Source organism: Vipera berus, assembly GCF_964194415.1.
Source record: "Vipera berus genome assembly, chromosome: 1".
Taxonomy (NCBI): Eukaryota; Metazoa; Chordata; class Lepidosauria; order Squamata; family Viperidae; genus Vipera; species Vipera berus.
The window spans coordinates 69,585,763-69,606,286 of NC_138202.1; the positions used below are offsets into that span (position 1 = coordinate 69,585,763).

At 37.8% G+C, this 20,524-nt stretch overlaps 1 protein-coding gene across 1 annotated transcript in view; it reads left to right on the forward strand.

The window, feature by feature from the left end:
* The window catches only part of STARD9 (StAR related lipid transfer domain containing 9), a gene marked incomplete at its 5' end in the record, with an annotated part of 104,197 nt that overhangs the window by 56,566 nt on the left and 27,107 nt on the right, over positions 1-20,524 (forward strand). Inside the window, 6 exons of the mRNA XM_081326065.1 lie at positions 2,747-2,798; positions 4,424-4,561; positions 5,305-5,387; positions 6,075-6,181; positions 15,057-15,250; positions 17,495-17,966. Of these exons, the coding sequence (XP_081182191.1) occupies positions 2,747-2,798; positions 4,424-4,561; positions 5,305-5,387; positions 6,075-6,181; positions 15,057-15,250; positions 17,495-17,966 (1,046 nt within the window). The remainder of the gene's footprint in view (positions 1-2,746; positions 2,799-4,423; positions 4,562-5,304; positions 5,388-6,074; positions 6,182-15,056; positions 15,251-17,494; positions 17,967-20,524) is intronic.

A 20,524-nucleotide genomic window follows, 5' to 3' on the forward strand; every position in this document is an offset into this window, starting at 1 on the left:
CTTAGATGGCAAAACAAAAAGGAGAGTAGATAATAATAAACCTTTATTGTCAAAGTACAACATGTGTACATTGAGATTAGCTAAATTAAAAATTTAAATTAGCTAGATTAAAAAGAAATGTTTTAAAACCAACATTTATGTCCCAGAAGAACTAGAACGTGCAACTTGTTAATCACTTGCCTAAGAGAAAGGAAGTTGTAATAACGTGTGCATTTTAATATTGTCATGTTTGTTCCTAAAGTGCTTAAAATATAATGCTAGTTTTATTTGCTGTTTAGAATACCTAATGCAACGTTGTATTTAGAATTCACAATTAATGCTTTGAATACAATTTTCAACTGAGTTTGTATAACCCAATACTTTCCTTTAAAAGTTACAATTTAGGCTCCTTTCTAATTAATAACTATTATCCTCAGCTGGAGGATACCTCAGTTACGATTCATAAAGTTTAGGTCTACTTCTTTTACATTCCTTCTGGGGCCAGTTTTCTGAGCTGTTGTGAAAGCAGTTTGTCAGTCTTCTAACAATACAGGTCTTGCTGTTTGTATGATGTGAGGTACTTCAGTTGTAGCTGTGATGGTCAGGGGCTGGGATTTGCTCAGTTCCTACTGTCCAATTCTGGATTCTGGGAGTGGGGCAGGCAGTCCACTCAACTCCATCCCACCCAAAGAGATTTGCCTTGTCTTCCATAGGTGGCTATGTGACTGATAGGCAAATATTTCAAGCTCTTTAAAGAGCTTTTGCTGCTAATGGCTATGGAGAGCAAAACCATCCTGCTGAACAAACCTGTGGATCATCTCCATCTTTATGCGGAATGTGGATGAAGGCTGCTCACCGTCTGGGTTGGGACTTCCCAGTAAAGCAGGAAGGAAGAGGCTCTCCTGCTTTATTGGGAAGGTTCTCAGTCCCAGATCCATGGGGCTGGAATGATGGAAGCTGCACTAGTCATCTGTCAAAATGTGTGTTTCTACCGTCCTCTCCTCATATTAGAGAGAATGATTATTGGATGTTTTCCTTGCCAGCATAAAAATCCACCAATCGCTACATCTTATTTACTTTGCAGTACACATTTAGGTCAATACCACTCATGAACCACATTAATGAAGCAGAGTAGACATCTTTGTCTCACGTTAGGGACTGGAGACCATTGCAGAGATAATACAAATCCATCCTTATTATTGGTATTTCAGCAGAATTATTGCAATATAATTAAGGGGGAATGTACAAAATTAAGGAATTAGCGTTTATGTTCATTAATATATCATGTTCTTTCCCCCCCTCTAAACTAGCATCCATTGTTTAAAATATTCATATTGTTTAATTTCAGTTGGGAAAAAATACTTCAATTTGCCTGATGAACTTTTTTCATCTTAAAGTTTTGGCATATGCATGATTTCATCATACTTACGGAGCTGAAATCTTTTGCTTAAGTCAGGGGTGTCAAACTCAATTTCACTAAGGGCCGCATCAGCATTGCGGTTGCCCTCAGGGGGCTGGGTGGGTATGGCCAGGGTAGGCGTGGCCTACTGGGTGGGTGTGGCTAGAGTGCGTATGGCCTACTGGGTGGGCGTGGCCAGCTCTACATCGTTCACATCAAGGGTGCCTATGGGGGCCTGGGCAGGAGTGGGACAGATCTGATGGTCTCTGGCAGAAGGAGGGTCTCTGGGCCAGGGCCAAGGCAGTGGGGGCCGTTCCCTCACTGTTTCTAGGATGGCTTCGCAGGCCACATGAAACCACTTCGTGGGCCGGATCTGGCCCCCGGGCCTTGTGTTTGACATGTCTGGCTTAAGTGTTTAACTAGAACAAAAACCTGGATCCTTTTCAAAGGTCTGTTCAGAAGCTTGCCAAGATTAGGAAGAATTCTGTTGTGGCAAAGCAATGGCTCTAAACAGCTGGCTAGAGGTTTTTTGTAAAAAAAAATTGCAATCCTACTACAACAGATTCAGAAACACTAGTAGAAATATTTTTAAATAATTACTTTAAATATTTGTATGGTGGTCTTCATAACAAAGTAAAACAGGTCTTCATTTGTTCATATTAATTAATTTATAATACTTGAAAGAGGCTGAGGATATCTTTATACAGAAAGAAGCCTAGTTTGCAGTTTTTATTAAAAGGACGCTTATTAAACCCTTTTGAGCCTATTTCATTAACACTACACTAACAACTTTGTCCCGTCTTTCTTTGCTTTTAGATGCTGCTTTTTTCTTTTCTTTATGTTTTGCCTTTTTAAAATTCAGGTATCTGTTATTTCAGCTGAGGAACAAGAAGGTAAAATGCTGTTTTTCATTACCATAATAAAAACGCTGCTGCATCATGTATATGAGCGGCAAAGAAAATCCCAATATATGTCTTGTTTATATATTAACATATCTATTTATGGATCTTGGCTGATGATAGCAATTGCTGTAAAATTGGAAAATTAAGATTACTGTGAAATAAACTCTCTTGAGGGGAGAAAGGATCATTTGTGTCACTGGGACACATGTTCTCTGTGTCTGATAATGCCATATTTCAGCAACATAAAAGTTCTCTGATCCACAGTTCGGATTTCTTATTGAATAGGGACTAGCTTATGTTGCATATAATGCAAAATCTATAAATTTTAGATGTGTACCATATAGATTTATTGCTGTCAAAGAAAATTCCTTGTTCAGATAAAAATTGTTAATATAGATAATTGCTTTATGCTAATCCTGAGAATGAAGGTAATTTAGTTTAGTGTGATAACCTTTTTTTTTTTTAGGAAGGAACAACCAAAATTGGAAGAAGTGATTCAAACCAGGACCAAGATATCGGTAAGAATTATGATATAGGATCCAGGGGTTTACAGGCTTAAGATCACCTTAATTAAAAGCTACGTTATGGTTTTTCATAGATCCATTTATTGGGCATATGTGTACATAAAGTTGCCAAGAAAACTGCTTGGACATGTTCATAAGGTCACCAGGAGTTGAGCTTAATTTAAAGAAGATTTGACTAATTTTTTACATTGACCAATATTAAGTTCATCAAATGATGTATGCTCCCATAATATGTTTTGTTCCATTATAAATAAATAACATTATAAATTAGATAATTATGTTATAATGTATTATAAAGGTAAAGGTAAGGTAAAGGTTCCCCCGCACATGTGTGCTAGTTGTTTCCGACTCTAGGGGCTGGTGCTCATCTCCGTTTCAAAGCCGAAGAGCCAGCGCTTGTCCAAGGACGTCTCCGTGGTCATGTGGCCGGCATGACTAGACGCCAAAGGCGCACGGAATGCTGTTACCTTCCCACCGTAGTGGTCCCTATTTTTCTGCTTGCATTTTTACGTGCTTTCGAACTGCTAGGTTGGCAGAAGCTGGGATGAGTAACAGGCACTCACTCTGTTACACGGCACTCGGGATTCGACCCGCCAAACTGCCGACCTTCTGATCGACAAGCTCAGCGTCCTAACCCACTGAGCCACCGCGTCCCTTAATGTATTATAATTGGTAGTAAATAATACATCAGCACAGTCAGCTACAAAACAAAATCATTCTTTCAGAAAATGGTTATGCTGGGTATTGTGAGGCAGGCAAATCCTGTGTGGTTAGGAAATCATTCTTTAAGCACATTTTTGTATTGAGATTGGGCCATGTTTGAAGGCTTAGAATTTAATGATTGAACAACATTTTGATCCTGATAGGAATACTGTTATGTGTAAACATGCAAGTATCCCCTTTACCCTGTATACAACTTGCACCTGCATATACCACACCCACTGCTTCTCATCACCTTTCTACCCATTTGTGTACACACCTGAGAAGAAGTATGAAACAATGTTGTTTTCTCTAGCCACCTGCTTTGTTAGTGATTTTAATAAAATTCATGGTTAGTTATTGAGAGGAAGTTGAAAAAAATACCTTTGGGAAGCAGAGGTATAAATGCTGTTCATCTCCAAGCATAGTTGGCTTGGAGAGTAAAGGTAAACCTAGTCCTTTTCCATCAAAGCTGTGTTCTGCTCAAGATTGTTGCTTTCCCTTCTTCTAATCCAGGGGAAAATTGATAGTCTTCCACTGCATCAGCATAAGTTGTAGGAGAAGGAAAAAGCAAAAAGGTGTCTTCTTTCCTCTATGAACCACTGTAAATTATTGGTTTTCTTTTAATAACTTTCAGCAAGCAATCTGATCCAACCAGCTAACACACTAACTTGGTTTATGAGCATTAAATTTCTGTTTTTCCATTAGCTATAATAACAGCAAAATTGCAGCCCATTTCCTGCTACTCAGCTGTTCAGACTGACTAATTAGTTGCCAGTGGGGGTAGTAACCTGCAAGCCATCCATCCACGTCTTCAATATTTTAGGCATTGTAGAAATTGTTATTACTACTAATAAACATATCAATTCTGACAAGTTTTTCTAGATACACTGAAGGTTTGAAATCCATACACTTTGTAGTGTTGCAGGGTCAGGGGATTGAAAGGGACCATTGTATTGTAGACAATCGGCATGGGATTGTGACTCTGCGGCCTCTTCAGGGAGCACATTGTGTTGTAAATGAGCATGAAGTAACTGATTCTATTCGTTTATCACAAGGTAAGAAATTAATGTTCACAGAATTTTAATGGCTAAAATTCATAGCAAAGGATGAAATCAGATCTAGAACTAATAGTAGCTAATGACAGTTCTATCTTCCCTAGGTTTATGTAATCCCTTTAAAATCCTTTAAAACTATCTAACATTGGTGACCATTGTACACATTTTTCTTCCTGTTTCATAATATTTGAATACATGAGTCGCTCGTTAAATATAGCAATATAGTCAGGACAAACAAAAGTAATTCTGCAAATAATACATAATCTATGGGATTAATTTTATAAGACGTTGCCTGAGGGAGCCAATGAGTATATTTCTGTATTGACTTTCAAGCATTTGAAGCACTGTATTGTTAAACTGCTCTGGCCAGTCTGCTAAATTTGCTTTCTGGCTGATGTGTCTCCTTACATACTGTAAGTGAGCTAAATTAGGTGCACTTGTGGCTGCTTTTCAGATTAATTCCCCATACCATGGTGAAGATTAATTGACTTTTAATGTTAATTCACGTGTCTTTGTATTTTATTGTTGCTTTATTTTACTTTTAACCTTGCTTACTATTTCAGTCCCTTATATTGCCTTCTTTTTGGAATTTGTATTTATCCATTATCTGGCCTCTGTAAAGAAACCACTGCCAATATTTATATAGGATGATGGTGACAATCCGTAGTTTAAATATACATAAAATAATTTCACAAAAGCTTCTCATTTTCTAAGTTTGCTTTTTTTTCTTCCCTCCTTTTTAGGAGCTGTAGTTGTCCTTGGCAAAACTCACAAATTTAGATTCAACCATCCTGCTGAAGCTGCCCTTTTAAGGCAGAGGCGTTCGGTAAGTTTAGAGTACATTCTAATTTTCTTTCCCAATTGCTAAATGGGGGAAATATTTAAATGGTGTATGCTGTTAGCCACTAAAGTTAAGTGCTTTTAAAAGACATTGAAAAAGAAAAAGCCATGACACGTGATTGAGAATTCACACAATCTTTTACGATGATTCTTCATTGGGATCTTTTGTGACTTGTACATATTGGCTATGCATCTCCACAGAACTGTCCAAAATTTTGTAGAACTTGGCAGAATTTTTGGCAGGTCTCAATACTACACTTGACTATAGCTCTCACTGTCTATTGGATTGACTATTGGGTTTTGTGGTATCAACTTTGCTATAACCCCAATTGTCCTGTTTCAGGATGACCTTGATCAGATTCATTTCTGTTTTTCTTGTCCTATAGCAAAGAATGTGGTTTGCATCTTTTGATACCTTCATATATCTGTTCTGCTTTTTCTTTCACTTTATAATTAAGGATTGCATATACAGTTTTTTACTGTTTGGTTTCAGGACATTTTGTCATTACTGCAAAATACTTTGGTTCATAACTAAAGCTACAATATGAAAGTGAAATTAAATCTATATTTGAGCTATTCAGATACTAGTCTCCAGGAAATACGGGACTATATTCTACAATATTTTACTGTTTCTATGATTTTTACCTTTTTCCATATCGTTTGTTTTTAACAGATCTGTGAAACTTCTTCTGTAGTGAATTTCAGATCTCTTGAATGGCTAGATCTGGATGGAGATTTTTCTTCTCTTTCCTATAGCTTTTATTCAGCTGAAGCAGAAAGGTAGGTTAAAAAGAGTTTAACTGAACACAGATGCCATTTTTCTGGATTCTGCATTTTTTTCAGTTTGCAATGTTAGGATGGATGTATGAGCCACTATAAGAATTAATTGCTTCACTGTTCTATGGTATTGAATTAAACAAATATTTTCTTTATTTTAATCTTATTTTAGTGCTTATATAAATAATATTTTCTTTTATTTTGAGAGAAATTGAAAGTGTGTGAGGAGGTGAAGCATACCTACTAGAATTATGCCAATGGGAAGTAAAGTTATTAAGTATTACAATTTTATGAAATGAAAATACATTGTTTGTTTTCACAGTATATACTATACAGCCTGCAATGAATGCAAGTCTTCTAAAAAGTGTCTTGTCTAGGAAGATAAGTTGGCCTACAGCTAAAATGAGTTGATTGGGTCATGCAATGCTGAAGGATTGCAAACTAGGAAGTCAGTGTATTTAATGTATGTATGAACTATACAGTTAAAAACAGCATTATAATTATTCTCAATGAATATTGCTAATTAGGGGCATTATCTGCTTTCTAAATAGATTTATTGATAACCCTAGCTTTTATTAGTTAATTAGATTCTTAAATCTAGGAGTTCAAGACAGTGTTTACAGTGCTCTATTTCTGTTTTTCTCTTCACGAAAAAAAAAAACATGTGAGGTAAGCTGGACTAAAAGGTAATGTCAGCCCCAAAGTCATCTAGTAAACTGAGGGTAGACTGGAACTTTGTTCCCCTCCCCCAAGTTTTTGTCCAGTGGATTTTTATATTATAGACAGTCTATAGAAATTTTTAGATATTCAGTGGTATACATAGATATTAAATAATTAATACCTTGAGTGTTAATACTTAATATTTCCAACGTGGAGGCTCAGCAGTTAAAGACACTGAACTTGTCGGCTGGAAAACTGACAATCTGAGTTCGAAACCTGAGCACTGTGCGATGGGGTGAGCTCTTGTTACTCAACCTAGCTTCTGCCCACCTAGCAGTTTGAAAGCAAGTAAATGCATGTAGATACAGCACTGTTCAGTAGAGGGGGAGTTGAAAGCAATTCAAGACATTACCAAGAAAATTTTATAACATGTTCATGTAGTCACCAGGAATGGGGATTCATTAGGGAAGTTTTTAATTTGCCAGTTTTAGCATGAAGAAAACTTTTTTTATATACTTTTACATAAAGTATATGTGAAACAACCTGCCTGTGGAACTCCGGACCGCCCCCGACCTTCGTTCGTTTCACTGGGACCTAAAAACGTGGTTGTTTGATTTATCTGGCCTGGACTGAGGGGTTTTAAATTTTTTAATTTTACATTCAAATTTTAAATTTGGGCTATTGTTATTTAATCCTATTTTAATTTTAACGTTATCTTAATTTTTGTACTGTTTTATCTGTTTTTATTTTGCCCTGTAAACTGCCCTGAGTCCTTCGGGAATAGGGCGGTATAGAAATCTAATAAATAATAATAATAATAATAATAATAATAATAATAATAATAATAATAATAATAATAATAATAATAATAATAATAATAATAATAATAATAATTGCTAGTCATTTTTCTTCTTCAGGTAAGGTTTTTGAAACACAGGTAGTCCTCGGCTTATGGCCACAACTGAGCCCCAAATTTCTGTTGCTATGCAAGGTAGTCGTTGTGTGTTTTGTCCTACTTTAAGATCCTTTTGACCACAGTTGTTAAGCTAATCACTGCAGTGAATCATGCCGTTGTTATGCGGATCTTTGACTTTGCTTGTTGGAAGCTGGCTGAAAAGGGTCTAAGCGGTGATCACGTGACACTGGGGCAATGCAATTGTCATAAATGCATGCCAGTTGCCAAGTGCCTGAATTTGGTCCCATGACCATGGGGATGCTGCAACAATCGTTAAGTGTGAAAAACGGTGATAAGTCACTTTTTCAATTCTGTTGTAACTTCAAACAGTCACTAAACGAATGGTTATAAGTCAAGGGCTAGCTGCACTGTGCATCTTAGCCAGAAACCTATAGTAGGTAAAGAAAATTAAATAGAACATTATGCATTTTTTGTATTCTAAGTGGCATTAATTTATGTGATTGATAGGGCAGAGAATTTTTCTTTTTACTTTTTATAACAGCTCCTCAGCAGGGAATTACTGATAGGCTGAATCTTGCATAAATATTCTAGCCTGTGTAGATGGTGGGGAACTTATAAGATCATCCCTTCAGCCTATCTCTTAAAAATAAAAGTAAATAAACTGGAAGGTATTTGGATTTGTTTTCTCAAAAGCCAGATAAGAACCTGATCAACTATCCTTGGAAAAGCTTAAAAGCATTGACATTTTAGCAGATAGGAAAATGACAGATCCCATTGCCAAACAGTGCAGTCTAATGTCAAAGTATAAAAAGAATTAGAAAAAGAATAAACTAAAAATGAAAAGGAAGGAAAAAAATACTATTGCAATCACCATGCAATCCATTTAATTTTTATTTTTATTTTTTTATTTTTAATTCCATTTATATCCCGCCCTTCTCCGAAGACTCAGGGCGGCTTAATCTGGAACCAGATTGGTGTGATTTTAATTTTAGGTCAGCTGTCCTCTGATGAATAATCTGGCCACCACAGTTTATGCCATTTCTCCCTCCTCCTTCCCCATGTTCTTCAGGGTCAACTACACACCTAATGCTTTTCCTGGTACAAGATTGGGCGTAATAGACTGTCTTTAAAAAGGAGATGCAGTGGATGTGGCTCACCAGCTAAACGGATGAAAAGCCCTGTGTGTTAAGAGTAGTCCAAGCATCAGATGTAATATTTAAATAATGAAACCAACTAAATAATATGAAAACCAGTTCCCTGTGTCAGCAGATCATTACCAGCTGCACCTCAGTCTTCACTGTGTAGGATTTATAAATCCATCCCAATGCTACTACGATAGGAACAACCACAGGAAAAACTGGAGGTTCTCATATATCGATGGCATCTATGAATGGCAAAACTCTAGAAAAAATATATAAAGTATTATACTTCTTTTAAATATTCAAGGTACTCATGCTTCAGTTGCTTGATTTAAATGATTATATTGTCTTTTCATGAACTTCACTTGGGATAGGTTGGCAGAAGGTTTGCTAACTGCTCCTGTATCTGCAAAATGTAGGTTTCATTTGAGCGTGTGAGCGTATGTATATATACGCACGTAGAATTTCGAAAAAACTTTATTATGAATATTTGTATACATTTGAATTCTTACACCACAATGTAGCCTCTCTGCTCTATTTGACGGATTCTAGAGTTTTATCCTAGCTGCATTATTTCATAAGAGTTAGCCGGTAGAATTTAATACCGGCTCCATCATAGTTGTTACTGCTGGATCTTGTGCTTGATTTATGATGTGGTTTTGGAAACCGACTCTTAATTGGATGGGTAGTCTAGGGAGGAGAGGAATTGAACCGGAATTCAAATTCCTGGATGAACCAATGTGTTGCAACTTAGATTCTAAGGGCTCCAACTGTCCAGCTTTCAATTATTTGGGAAAACGTTTAGCAGATTTATGATCTTTCCATACCCTTATTGCTTAAAGCAAGGGTCTTCAAACTTGGCCCTTTTATGACTTGTGGACTTCAACTCCCAGAATTCCTCAGCCAGGCATGCCTGGCTGAGGAATTCTGGGAGTTGAAGTCCACAAGTCATAAAAGGGCCAAGTTTGAAGACCCCTGGCTTAAAGCAAGCATTCAATAAAATCTACAAGAGCAAGAAAGAATTTTTCTGATGAAGCTTTTTCTTTAAAAAAAGAAAGGTTATGGGTTTAAAGGTTTTTTTGTTTTTGCTCATGTTGTGTTTTTGTGGCTCAGTATTTGACTGCAGCAAAGCCCTCAGTTTCATTGACTCGGCAGTTGCTGCCATAGCTACTAAAAACTGCATTATGCTGTAGAAGCCGCCAGATTCTGCATCAGCCTTAGAGGTGTTTTGTGAAGGGAAGAAGGAGTTATACAATAGGATTGCAGGAACCTGATGACAAAACATCACAGAGAAAATACGATTGTATTTGAAGGTTAATCTAGTATGCTCGCTGTAAATTAGAAACAGAAGAAACCAGCTGTTTCTACAATCCTGGAAATATTGTCAGTAATTAAAAATATATGGTTTTTAAAGGTCAGTTGAATTTTAAAAAAGATTGCATCGTTACTTTTTTTTTAAAATATAAATACCAATATTGTAATAATGCTGTCATGCTTATTTACTTGATGAGGAATATGTGTTAATATTGCAGAAGGGCATTCTGTATTCCACATGCTTTAGTTGATGTTGGATCTGCATTTCTAATTCCAAAAACAGAAACAGAACAGAGTCTTCTGTATCTCTTTCAGGTAGATTATTTATCTGTTGATGTTATGTTTGAATTTGAAAGCAGTGGAACCTAAGCAGTAAGGGACATTGGGGGTGGGGGCTTGAAATGCAGATATATGAGTGCCCGAAAGCATCTAAAATTGTTCCAATACTTGGATGGCAATGTTTTTTTTTTATCTGTAAAACAGCTACTGTAGTTGCTTGATTTAAGGGGCATGCTTTTAAAATGTAAAATGATTGGTTACTTTACATTTATTTAGCAGATGCACTTTGCATAGAATATTTGGTAAAAGGAGCTGTAGATAAAGCTAGTGTTCTAATTAAGGTTACACTATAATTTATTATTTATAAAGTATATGCCAATCTAGTTACTGAAATTCATGTTTATATTTTAAACATCAGAACTGATTGCGGTTTGAGAGACATAACCCCAGGCCGTGACATTTTTTAGGTCTCTGGTTTTATTGCAACAGAGGTTCCACAATGACTTTTGTCAGCTTCACTGTATCAATCTTCCTTACCCACCAGCTTATTGCAATGACCTCTCTGTTCTGATGACTGTACTTATTTTTTGGACTTGAACTTGCTGACATCATTGGAACATCTTGCAGCAAAAGACTCATAATTTCCCATATGACATTAATTGTGTGCCACTGCTTCATGTCACAATATTAGCGTACAATGTTAGGCTTAGAAAAACTGTCATGTCCTGACAAGGAATGTTTCTTAAAGTCCATAATCCTTCCTATTGTTCTGGTCATAAGCAAATGTTTTGGTGACTACAAAGAAGATAATAACATAGCCCTTCAGATTTGTTCAGATCCAACGTCTGCATCTGAACTATTGAGATTTATTTCAATGTTATAAGCTTCTCATTTAAGGTTACTCAGTGCTTTTTTTGTAAAAGAAAAAGGTGCCGGAACTCACACATGTTATACAACCCGCCTTGCCTACCCTATAAGGTTCCATCCAAAAAAGGTGCCGGAACTCTGTTCTGAGCGTTCTATGAGAAAAAAAGCCCTGAGGTTACTAAAACCTGTCTCCCATTATTTAGTGTAAGTACATTTTGGATATGTCTACATTTCCCATTTTTATGTTTGGAGGGAGAAAGAGTTTTAGCCAATGTAAAATCCTTGAGAACTATAAAAGAAACTGGAGAAAGTATGATTTTGATTTGGAGTAGTCCACTTACATTGATCTATAAACCTAATAACAATAACTGGGTTTGTACATCACATGAAACTCAGCTGGTCAGTCATATTTTAGCCTAGTGTCTTGTGTGAATCCAGTTTGATTAGTACAAGCCTTTATAAGAATTTAGAAATATCAGGTAAAAGATAAACCAGACAGGATTCTGCGAACAGTCTCTTAGGTATGCTGGCCTCTTCCCAGCCACATTTCAACTACAGCTAAATTACTACTTAAGCTTGATCTTCACGTGACACCTTAATCTGTCCAGAAGGGAAGTCTTGTAATATATTATCGAGGTCATCTGCTTTCAGTTCTCAGTACTGTAAGTATCACTTTAATATTTCAAATGGAGTTTGGGGTAAATATGAATAGAAATTAATAGCGTGGAGTAAAATACTAATTTATTATCTTTTTTAAAAAACAGGATCTTACTGTTTTTAGAAAGTGTTGACTCATCTGTGTTTATAGATACCTGGCAAATAAAATGAACTCTTGTAGCAAACGGACACCACAGATTGCTTGCTTGCTTGCTTATTTTTTCCAGGCACAAAGAGCAAAACTCAATACTGTTGTCACTAGAGCTTATATTCATCTGTTCTTCAGGCTTTTAGCTGATCCTGTTCAAAACACTAGTAGAAGGTTTAAGACAGAAAAAGCCAGATGGAATGAAAAGGGGGTTCAGAAACAGAGTGATGATTGAGAGGAAGGAATGTGAAGACAGTGTGCTTGCATATAAAGAATCATTCCTTCTATTTTGTAAAAAGTGAAGTTTTTCAACCCCAAGGATTTTATCAGTTCATCCATCTAGCCAACAGAATGAAACAGGGAAGAAAATTCTCCTTCCTCTTCAATCTGTGGAGAGGAGGCAAGGGGTTACCAAAAAACAAAAAAAGAGGACCTATGTTGTGAACATTTATTTACTCATATGAAGAAACTACCTGTAATGCTTACAACCATCAGGTGCAATAATTGGAATTGCACCTAGTATTTAGCATAGTATAACACATTTTGCATTTAATGCAATGTTAGAAGTGCAATTCTCATTAAAGTTGGATTTAAGAATAATTATACTGATGGTTAGTTTTTTTCCAGCCTTATAAAACTGTTTGTGTGAGTGACATAAATACAATATCATATTTAGATATTTAGGTGCCAGCGTTGTTCATTCATTAGGTTCTGAATGTAATTAGGTAATAAAATGTTTCCTTGGGGTGAACGTCTGACGATCAGGACACGGGCGGTCTTGTCAATGTTATTTGGGAGGAGTTTGATTCTGTGACCCCTGATGAAGTGGACAGGATTATGGGGAGGTTGAGCTCCACCACATGTTTATTGGATCCGTGCCCTTCTTGGCTGGTTTATGCAGCTAGGGAGAGGACACGAGGCTGGTTCCAGGCGGTTATATCTGCTTCTTTGAGTGAGGGTAATTTCCCCACCGTCTTGAAGGAGGCGGTGGTGAGACCCCTCCTCAAGAAGCCTGCCTTGGACCCAGCTGTGTTGAACAACTTTCGTCCAGTCTCCAACCTTCGCTTTCTTGCGAAGGTTGTTGAGAGTGTGGTGGCGCATCAGCTCCCTCTGGTCCTGGATGAAGCGGATTATCTGGACCCGTACCAATCGGGTTTCAGGCCCGGGTACAGCAGGGAGACGGCATTGGTCGCTCTGGTGAATGATCTCTGGAGGGCCCGGGATAGGGGTTATTCCTCTGTCCTAGTCCTATTAGACCTCTCGGCGGCTTTCGATACCATCGACCATGGTATCCTGCTGCGGCGTCTCAGGGGATTGGGAGTGGGAGGCACGGTTCTTCGGTGGTTCTCCTCCTATCTCCTGGGACGTTCGCAGTCGGTGTTGGCAGGGGGGCAGAGATCGGCCCCTAGGTCTCTCGTTTGTGGAGTTCCTCAGGGGTCGGTTCTCTCGCCTCTCCTGTTCAACATCTACATGAAACCGCTGGGTGAGATCATTCGTGGTTTTGGAGTTGGGTATCATCAATATGCCGATGATACCCAACTTTTTATTTCGACCCCAAACCACCCCAGTGATGCCCTCGACGTGATGTCCCGTTGCCTGGAGGCGGTTCGGGTCTGGATGGGGAGGAACAGACTTCAACTCAACCCTGACAAGACTGAGTGGCTGTACATTCCGGCATCCCGGGACATTCAAAATGTTCCATCGCTTTCTATGGGGGGTGAGTTTTTACCCCCCGTGGATAGGGCTCGCAACTTGGGAGTCCTCCTAGATTCACGGCTTACCTTAGAAGATCATATAGTAGCCGTGACTAGGGGGGCTTTCACTCAGGTTCGCCTGGTGCGTCAGTTGCGGCCCTATCTGGACCGGGATGCCCTGTGTACGGTCACTCATGCGCTCGTGACCTCTCGTCTGGACTACTGCAATGCTCTTTACATGGGGCTTCCCTTGAAGACCACTCGGAGGCTCCAACTGGTACAGAATGCGGCCGCGAGAGTTGTCTTGGGAGTTTCCCGGTACTCCCATGTTACACCTTTGCTCCGCGAGCTGCATTGGTTACCAGTTGTCTTCCGGGTGAGGTTCAAGGTCTTGGTGATGGTTTTTAAGTCCTTACATGGCATGGGTCCGGAATACCTCGGGGACCACCTGCTACCGGCGTCGACTCCCCTCCGCCCTGTGCGTTCCCACAGAGAGGGCCTCCTCAGGGTGCCTCCAGTCAGAGAATGTCGGCTGGTGGCCCCCAGGGGGAGGGCCTTCTCTGTGGGCGCTCCGGCTTTGTGGAATCAACTGCCGGTTGAGCTCCGGATGGCACCGGACCTTCGCTCCTTCCGGCGCGGATTAAAGACCCATTTATTCGAACAAGCTGGCCTGGCCTGATGGGGAGTCAACTTAGGGTTTTAATATTCGTATATTCTTACTGTTTTATTTTGGGCAATAATTTAATTCTTTTTTAACTTTTGTACTTTTGTATTTTTATTATATGCCCTGTTCACCGCCCTGAGTCCTTCGGGAGAAGGGCGGTATAAAAATTTAATAAATAATAATAATAATAATAATAAATAATAAACGTAGTAGTTAATGAGTTTTGAGCCACATACAATGTAGGACTAATTATATGACTAGTGGAAAATTAGAACAATGGAGGAGGTTTATCTTCTGTTTAATGTGACCAATGAGAATTCTGACCCTACTGTGACATCACACATATGAACTAATGTGTTCTCAGATACACAAATGCATTTTATTGTTTCAGCGTGTCATCTTTGCTATCCTTCAGCAATATTGAAATCTTTCATCGTACAAATAGATGTTTCCATTTTTCCTGATTTAAAAGCTTATCTGATAGAAAAGGAATAGAAACATGTTTCTTTCTTTATTTAAAATATTTTTCAAATTTTCTAGCAATGAACAGAGAGATCTTGCATATGAAGAATGCCAGCCAAAGTTGAAAAACCATGAGATTCTTCAAAGCAGGGAAATTCAACATCAGCAACAATATATTGAAGAATTACAGCAGCAAATCCTGGATGGACAAATCAAAGATGAGCAAGAACTGGAGCGTGATCAGGCAGTAATTGATCGGCAAATCAGAGAAAGTATGATATGCTGAGCTTTCTACCTTTTCTTATTATTTTACATTCTTATTTTTAACACCAATGCTTCATAAATCAGGTTACTAATTTTGCTCACTTTCCCTTTGATCACCATTATTGCATAATTGCTAAAAAGGGTAGAGTTTAAATTAATAGCATGGATCTTTTCAAGAATTAATATATATCTTGACCTTCTCAAATTAATAACTTGAGAAATTTCTAGTCTTTAAATTGGGATTTGGTTGCAGAACTTGTAAATCAAGTTGTACAGGATACTTTGACCTAATCTTTAGGTCAAAAAAAGTCAGTAAACTGAGGTGGAAAACTCTTCCACCTCAAAAGCAAAAATAATGATACAGTACTTCTGTGTGCAATCACTAAGTACATCATTGTTTCCCTTAGATATTTTCATGCTATTTGTGGGCTAGTTTCACTAAAGATTTGAAGGGAGAGGGAAATCAAACCGGCACTTTCTGAATTATTAAGACTAGGAATACATGATAGCAGTCTTCCAGTATTCCAATATATCACAAAGAAGAGGAGGACAAATTGGTTAGGATTACCAATGAAATTAAACTAGGAAGAAGACAGATTTTTAGTTGAGGAACTAGAAGACCTTCAAGGTCCCTTCCAACTCTGTTATTTTGTTTTTTGTAAATCATCTAGGGAATGATTCAACATATTTTTTTTAATTAAAGAGTTTTACAAAAACAAAATTTTACAATATATCCCCAAATCCCTCCCACCCCAAACCCACCCACTTCCCCCCCACTTCCCAGAGCTAAATACAGGATTATAGTTACAATAATCATATTCTAAATAAAAATTATGCATAATATACAATTAACCAAATTCATAATGCGCTTTAACTCTCTTTTAACATAACTACAAACAACGTACCAATAACAATATCCCACTAAAATCTACTCATAAGCTAAATGGTACTTTTTGGTCCCATATTTGTTTTGAATATAATTTATCCATCTCCTTCAAACTGAAATATATCTTTCCTGTGAATGATCCTTCAGATAAGCAGAAATCTTAGACATTTCTGCAAGATTCGAAACTTTAAACACCCATTCTTCTACAGTGGGCAAACACCCATTCTTCTACAGTGTCCATTATAGCTGCTGTCAGTGAGGAAGCATGGCCATAACATCTCTGTTGACATTGGTAGAATCAACCGTCCATAAGTACATTCAATCTTGTAGCATCCTATTCAGTCTTATTCTCATTTAAAAAGAATATTGAGGATCATTATGCTTTAAATATGTTAGCTTCTACTTCAAAAACTGTTTGAATTTACTGCTCACCTCAGCCACATGACTCTAAGCAGCTCACAATACAAAATCCATAAAAACACAGGGAGTATCACAAAGTATAGCCATAGCCCCTAAAATATGATATCTCAATTAAAAAAAAACATAAGGGCTTCATTACCAGCTTGGCCCCAATGCCTGAGGTCTTCAAGGCTTTTTTTTTAAAAAAAACAACTAATAGTGTTAGGGCCATCTGAATCTCAAGGATAATGCAATTGCCTGACTTTATCCGATTTCTTAAAATGAAATGAAATGGGGGAAAAATCAAATGCATGAAATATAATGCTGTTGTAAGAAAAAGATCATGAAGACATAACAGCCTATAGCAGAGATGGTGAACCTTTTAGAGACCGAGTGCCCAAACTGCAACCCAAAACCCACTTATGTATCGTCAAGTGCCGGGTGGGCGTGGCCCATTGGGTAAGTGTGGCCAATTGGGGGGTGTGGCCAATTGGGGGGGCATGGCCCATTAGGTGGGCATGACTGCCGTGATAACGGCAGACTGGGTGGGACTAAAAAGTTCAATAAATTCCAACTTTGCGAGATCTTTTTTTTTCCTCAAGAAGTTGAAATTGATTTATTGAACTTTTTTTTTTTGCACACAGCAGCGGAGGCCTAAAGCAAAAATGTTTTATAAAACCCAGCTGAAGGCCTAGGACTGTGGTGATGGCGCGCGTGCCCACAAAGAGGGCTCTGCGTACCACCTGTGGCATGCGTGCCATAGGTTCACCACCACGGGCCTATAGTATTTGTTAGCGTTTAAAAAGCTGTTGTTTTCCTGCAGAAAATTGACACTTTTCCTAGATAAAATCAACACAGAAGTAATTTAATGTTATATTAACTCCTAAATAGATCCTATCTGTTGATAATAAGGAAGATGATAAAAAAGAGCTCTTCTTAATTTTTGCATTTATTTGTTTGTTCCTAGACCAGCAGTGGCTCATTGATGAAAAGAAACGTTTGGCTAGTCAGGAGCAGCGGGAGTCTGCTGTGCAGACCGAGGTCAAGTCATACGCTGAAGCTGGAGTTCAGCATGAATCAGAATTGGATATTCGCCCTTCCTTGACAGAGCAGAACAAGAAGAAATTAGTCCAGCTAGAACTTTTACGAAAATACTCTTTGAAGAAAGCGGAAAGGCATTTGAGTCAGAAGAAGCTTAAACTGCATTTGGAAAGGATTGTGAAGAAGCAGAAATTGTTAGAAGCAAAGAAAAACCTGGAATGGTTAGAAACTACTTGCTGGGTCAGCAAAAACAGTGCGATATCTCTGCAGTTCTTGAATCAAGATACCAGCATTAAGTCTTCAAGTTGCAAACATTCATGGCCAGGATCAAACCCAAACCCAGAATCTTTGCAATGCCAAAGGAAGACTTGCTTACAACCTCAGTCACCACAATTCAGGTAAATAATATTTATACTTAGCTTTTAATATATGTGTGAGTGCATATAGAAAGTGGTGAATGTAAATGCCCTGGCAAGGCATTGACTACCTCTCTGATTCATAGGCTTAGACTTTTCTGGAATCCAGGTAGGGCATGGATCTATCTCACACATTTCAGAGCATATCACACATATCACCTTTTCTACTTTTGTGGAATCAATAGGCTAAAACAAATCCTAGATAACATCGCAAGACACTACTTCATTCACCTCCTCTAACCTCACCCATGCAGAGTGCATGCCAGAATGAATTTGAGTTGTTATAGCCTTGAAATGGTGTCCCAGGTGGGACTATTCACTTTCCTTTTTGCCCACTAAAAATGGGTAGATTACCCTAAGAAATGCTGTTGAGGCACATTCCACAAACACAGTGAAGTTGCATTTGTATGTTGAAAGATAAACTCTAATCTGTGTCAACAGTGGTTCAGTCCTGTATTCTTGCAATATATTCCTAGCATCACAGTCATTTTCTTTCCAAGAGCTTCTCAGTAAACCGAGAATATTGCCCAATCCATGAATACAAAAAGGCCTCTTGAGGCAAGATTCTGGCCACCTCTCTGTTCCAGATTTTAATTAGGAATCAGTGGAATCTTCTGCCAGGTTGCTGGGAAAATCCATAGGAACTTGGAGAAATCTATCTCAGTTTATTAGGCAAAACCATCCTAATCAGTTCTACCGCCTGTGCAGGTGATCAGGAGCAATAAACCTCATCACAGGAAAGAATTAAGCCTAACATCCTCTAATATCAGATCAACTGCTCAGAAGTGAAATCTGAGTAAACCCATGGTTGCCATGTTGGCCATGAATTCTTGATGCTTCATACAACCTTTATAGGGCATGGAAATTGAAGTCTCCCAGCACCAAAAGCTGAGGTACCTCTACCATCAGCTCTATAACAAGGTCTATTAGCTTAGAAAAGTACTCTGCCATGCTTCAATCTCGTGGACTCTCCCTTACCACTCTTAACCCTACCTCACATACCTCACAGGCCACTTGCATGTTCTCCCTCAATCGGCAGCAACCACCCCAACCTGGGAGTATTTATGCTGTCTAGATCTTGTGGGCCACTTGCACACTTTCCCTTACTTGGCAGCAGTCACAGCTGGCCCTGCTGCACTAGCGCTACATCTCATGGGCCATTTGCGGGCCCTTCCCCACCATTCAGATGCCACCTCCAGTCCTACAACTCTTGTGCTACATTGAACTTTACATGCTTGCTGGCCTTTCCCCCCCAATATTTTATTGTTTTTTTAACATAGTAAACTTAATATTTGGTAAACAACATGTTGTCTGGGTTTATATTTAAAAACAATCAATAGCAATTAATTTCTATAATTCCGTAATCTGCATAGTAGCTTTCCTTGATTTTCTCTTCTTCCAATAATATTCTCTTTTACCAACCTTAAATTAGTACATTTCTTAGTATTTTGATAACTAAAAATTGAATATAAGCATTTTTCTAGTATTTATACAAGTAACAACAACATCAATATAAGGCTTCTTTTCTAAATAAACATTTACTTACCTTGTTATAGATCCTGTTTTCAAAGTTATTTAGATTTGTTTTCCCCTCAATGTTCAAGACATTCTTTTCCATTAAGATTTTCTCAAAGTTAATTACACTTAAGTATATAAGTCTTTTTCCTCATACAAGCCATCCCAATAGTTTTACATTTCTCATATCTTAAAAAGAAGAAAAAGAGAGAGAGAGAGAGAGAAAAGGAAGGAAATACTTTACTGCTTGAAAAACATATCCTTCTTAAGCTAAAATACATTGATATCATTACATTTCCCTCATATTAACCATCCCAATATTTTTATATTTCTCATATCATAAAAAATACTATGTTACTTGAAGGGCCCATCCCTCTTAAACCTAAAATTCATTTATATCCAGAATTTTTCTATTTCTTTAACCATATTCAAACAAGTGTTTAATCTTCAGATATTCCATCTCATAAATTCCACATCTTATTTCTTGATTCTAACTTTAGCCTTTTTTTTTGCCAAACCGCTTTCCTAATCAGTATACTCCGCTGAACCAAAAAGTCTTCCTGTAGTCCTATAGATGTTGTTGTAGATGCAAGAGACAAGTCAAGTAAAGTGTTTTTGTGGAAAGGTTTTACCCATTTGTTTTCATTGAAAATCGTTTTCTTTCTCTCTTAATTTCTCTTGTCACTTTTTGTCTCTCAAGTTCTCGTAGTTCTCCTGTCAGCTCTATAATTCATTTTGTCGAATCTTTTTTCTTGTCCTCAGACTTATTTTGCAATCTTGAAGTTATCTTTTACATGTCCAATATTTCCAGCAAGTTTTCTCCACCTGGGTTAAGTCATAATTCCTTCTGTTCATGAGTTCCATCTTTAAATCTTTTTCCTTTGGTTTGTATTCAGTTTTCTGATTTATCTGATCCCTCTCTATTTTTATTTTCTGAGAGTTTTTTGTTGTGAGGTTAAATTGAAGATGTGTTCATTTATATTTTCAAAGTTGTTTTTAATTTCCTCGTGGTTTAAATCATTGTC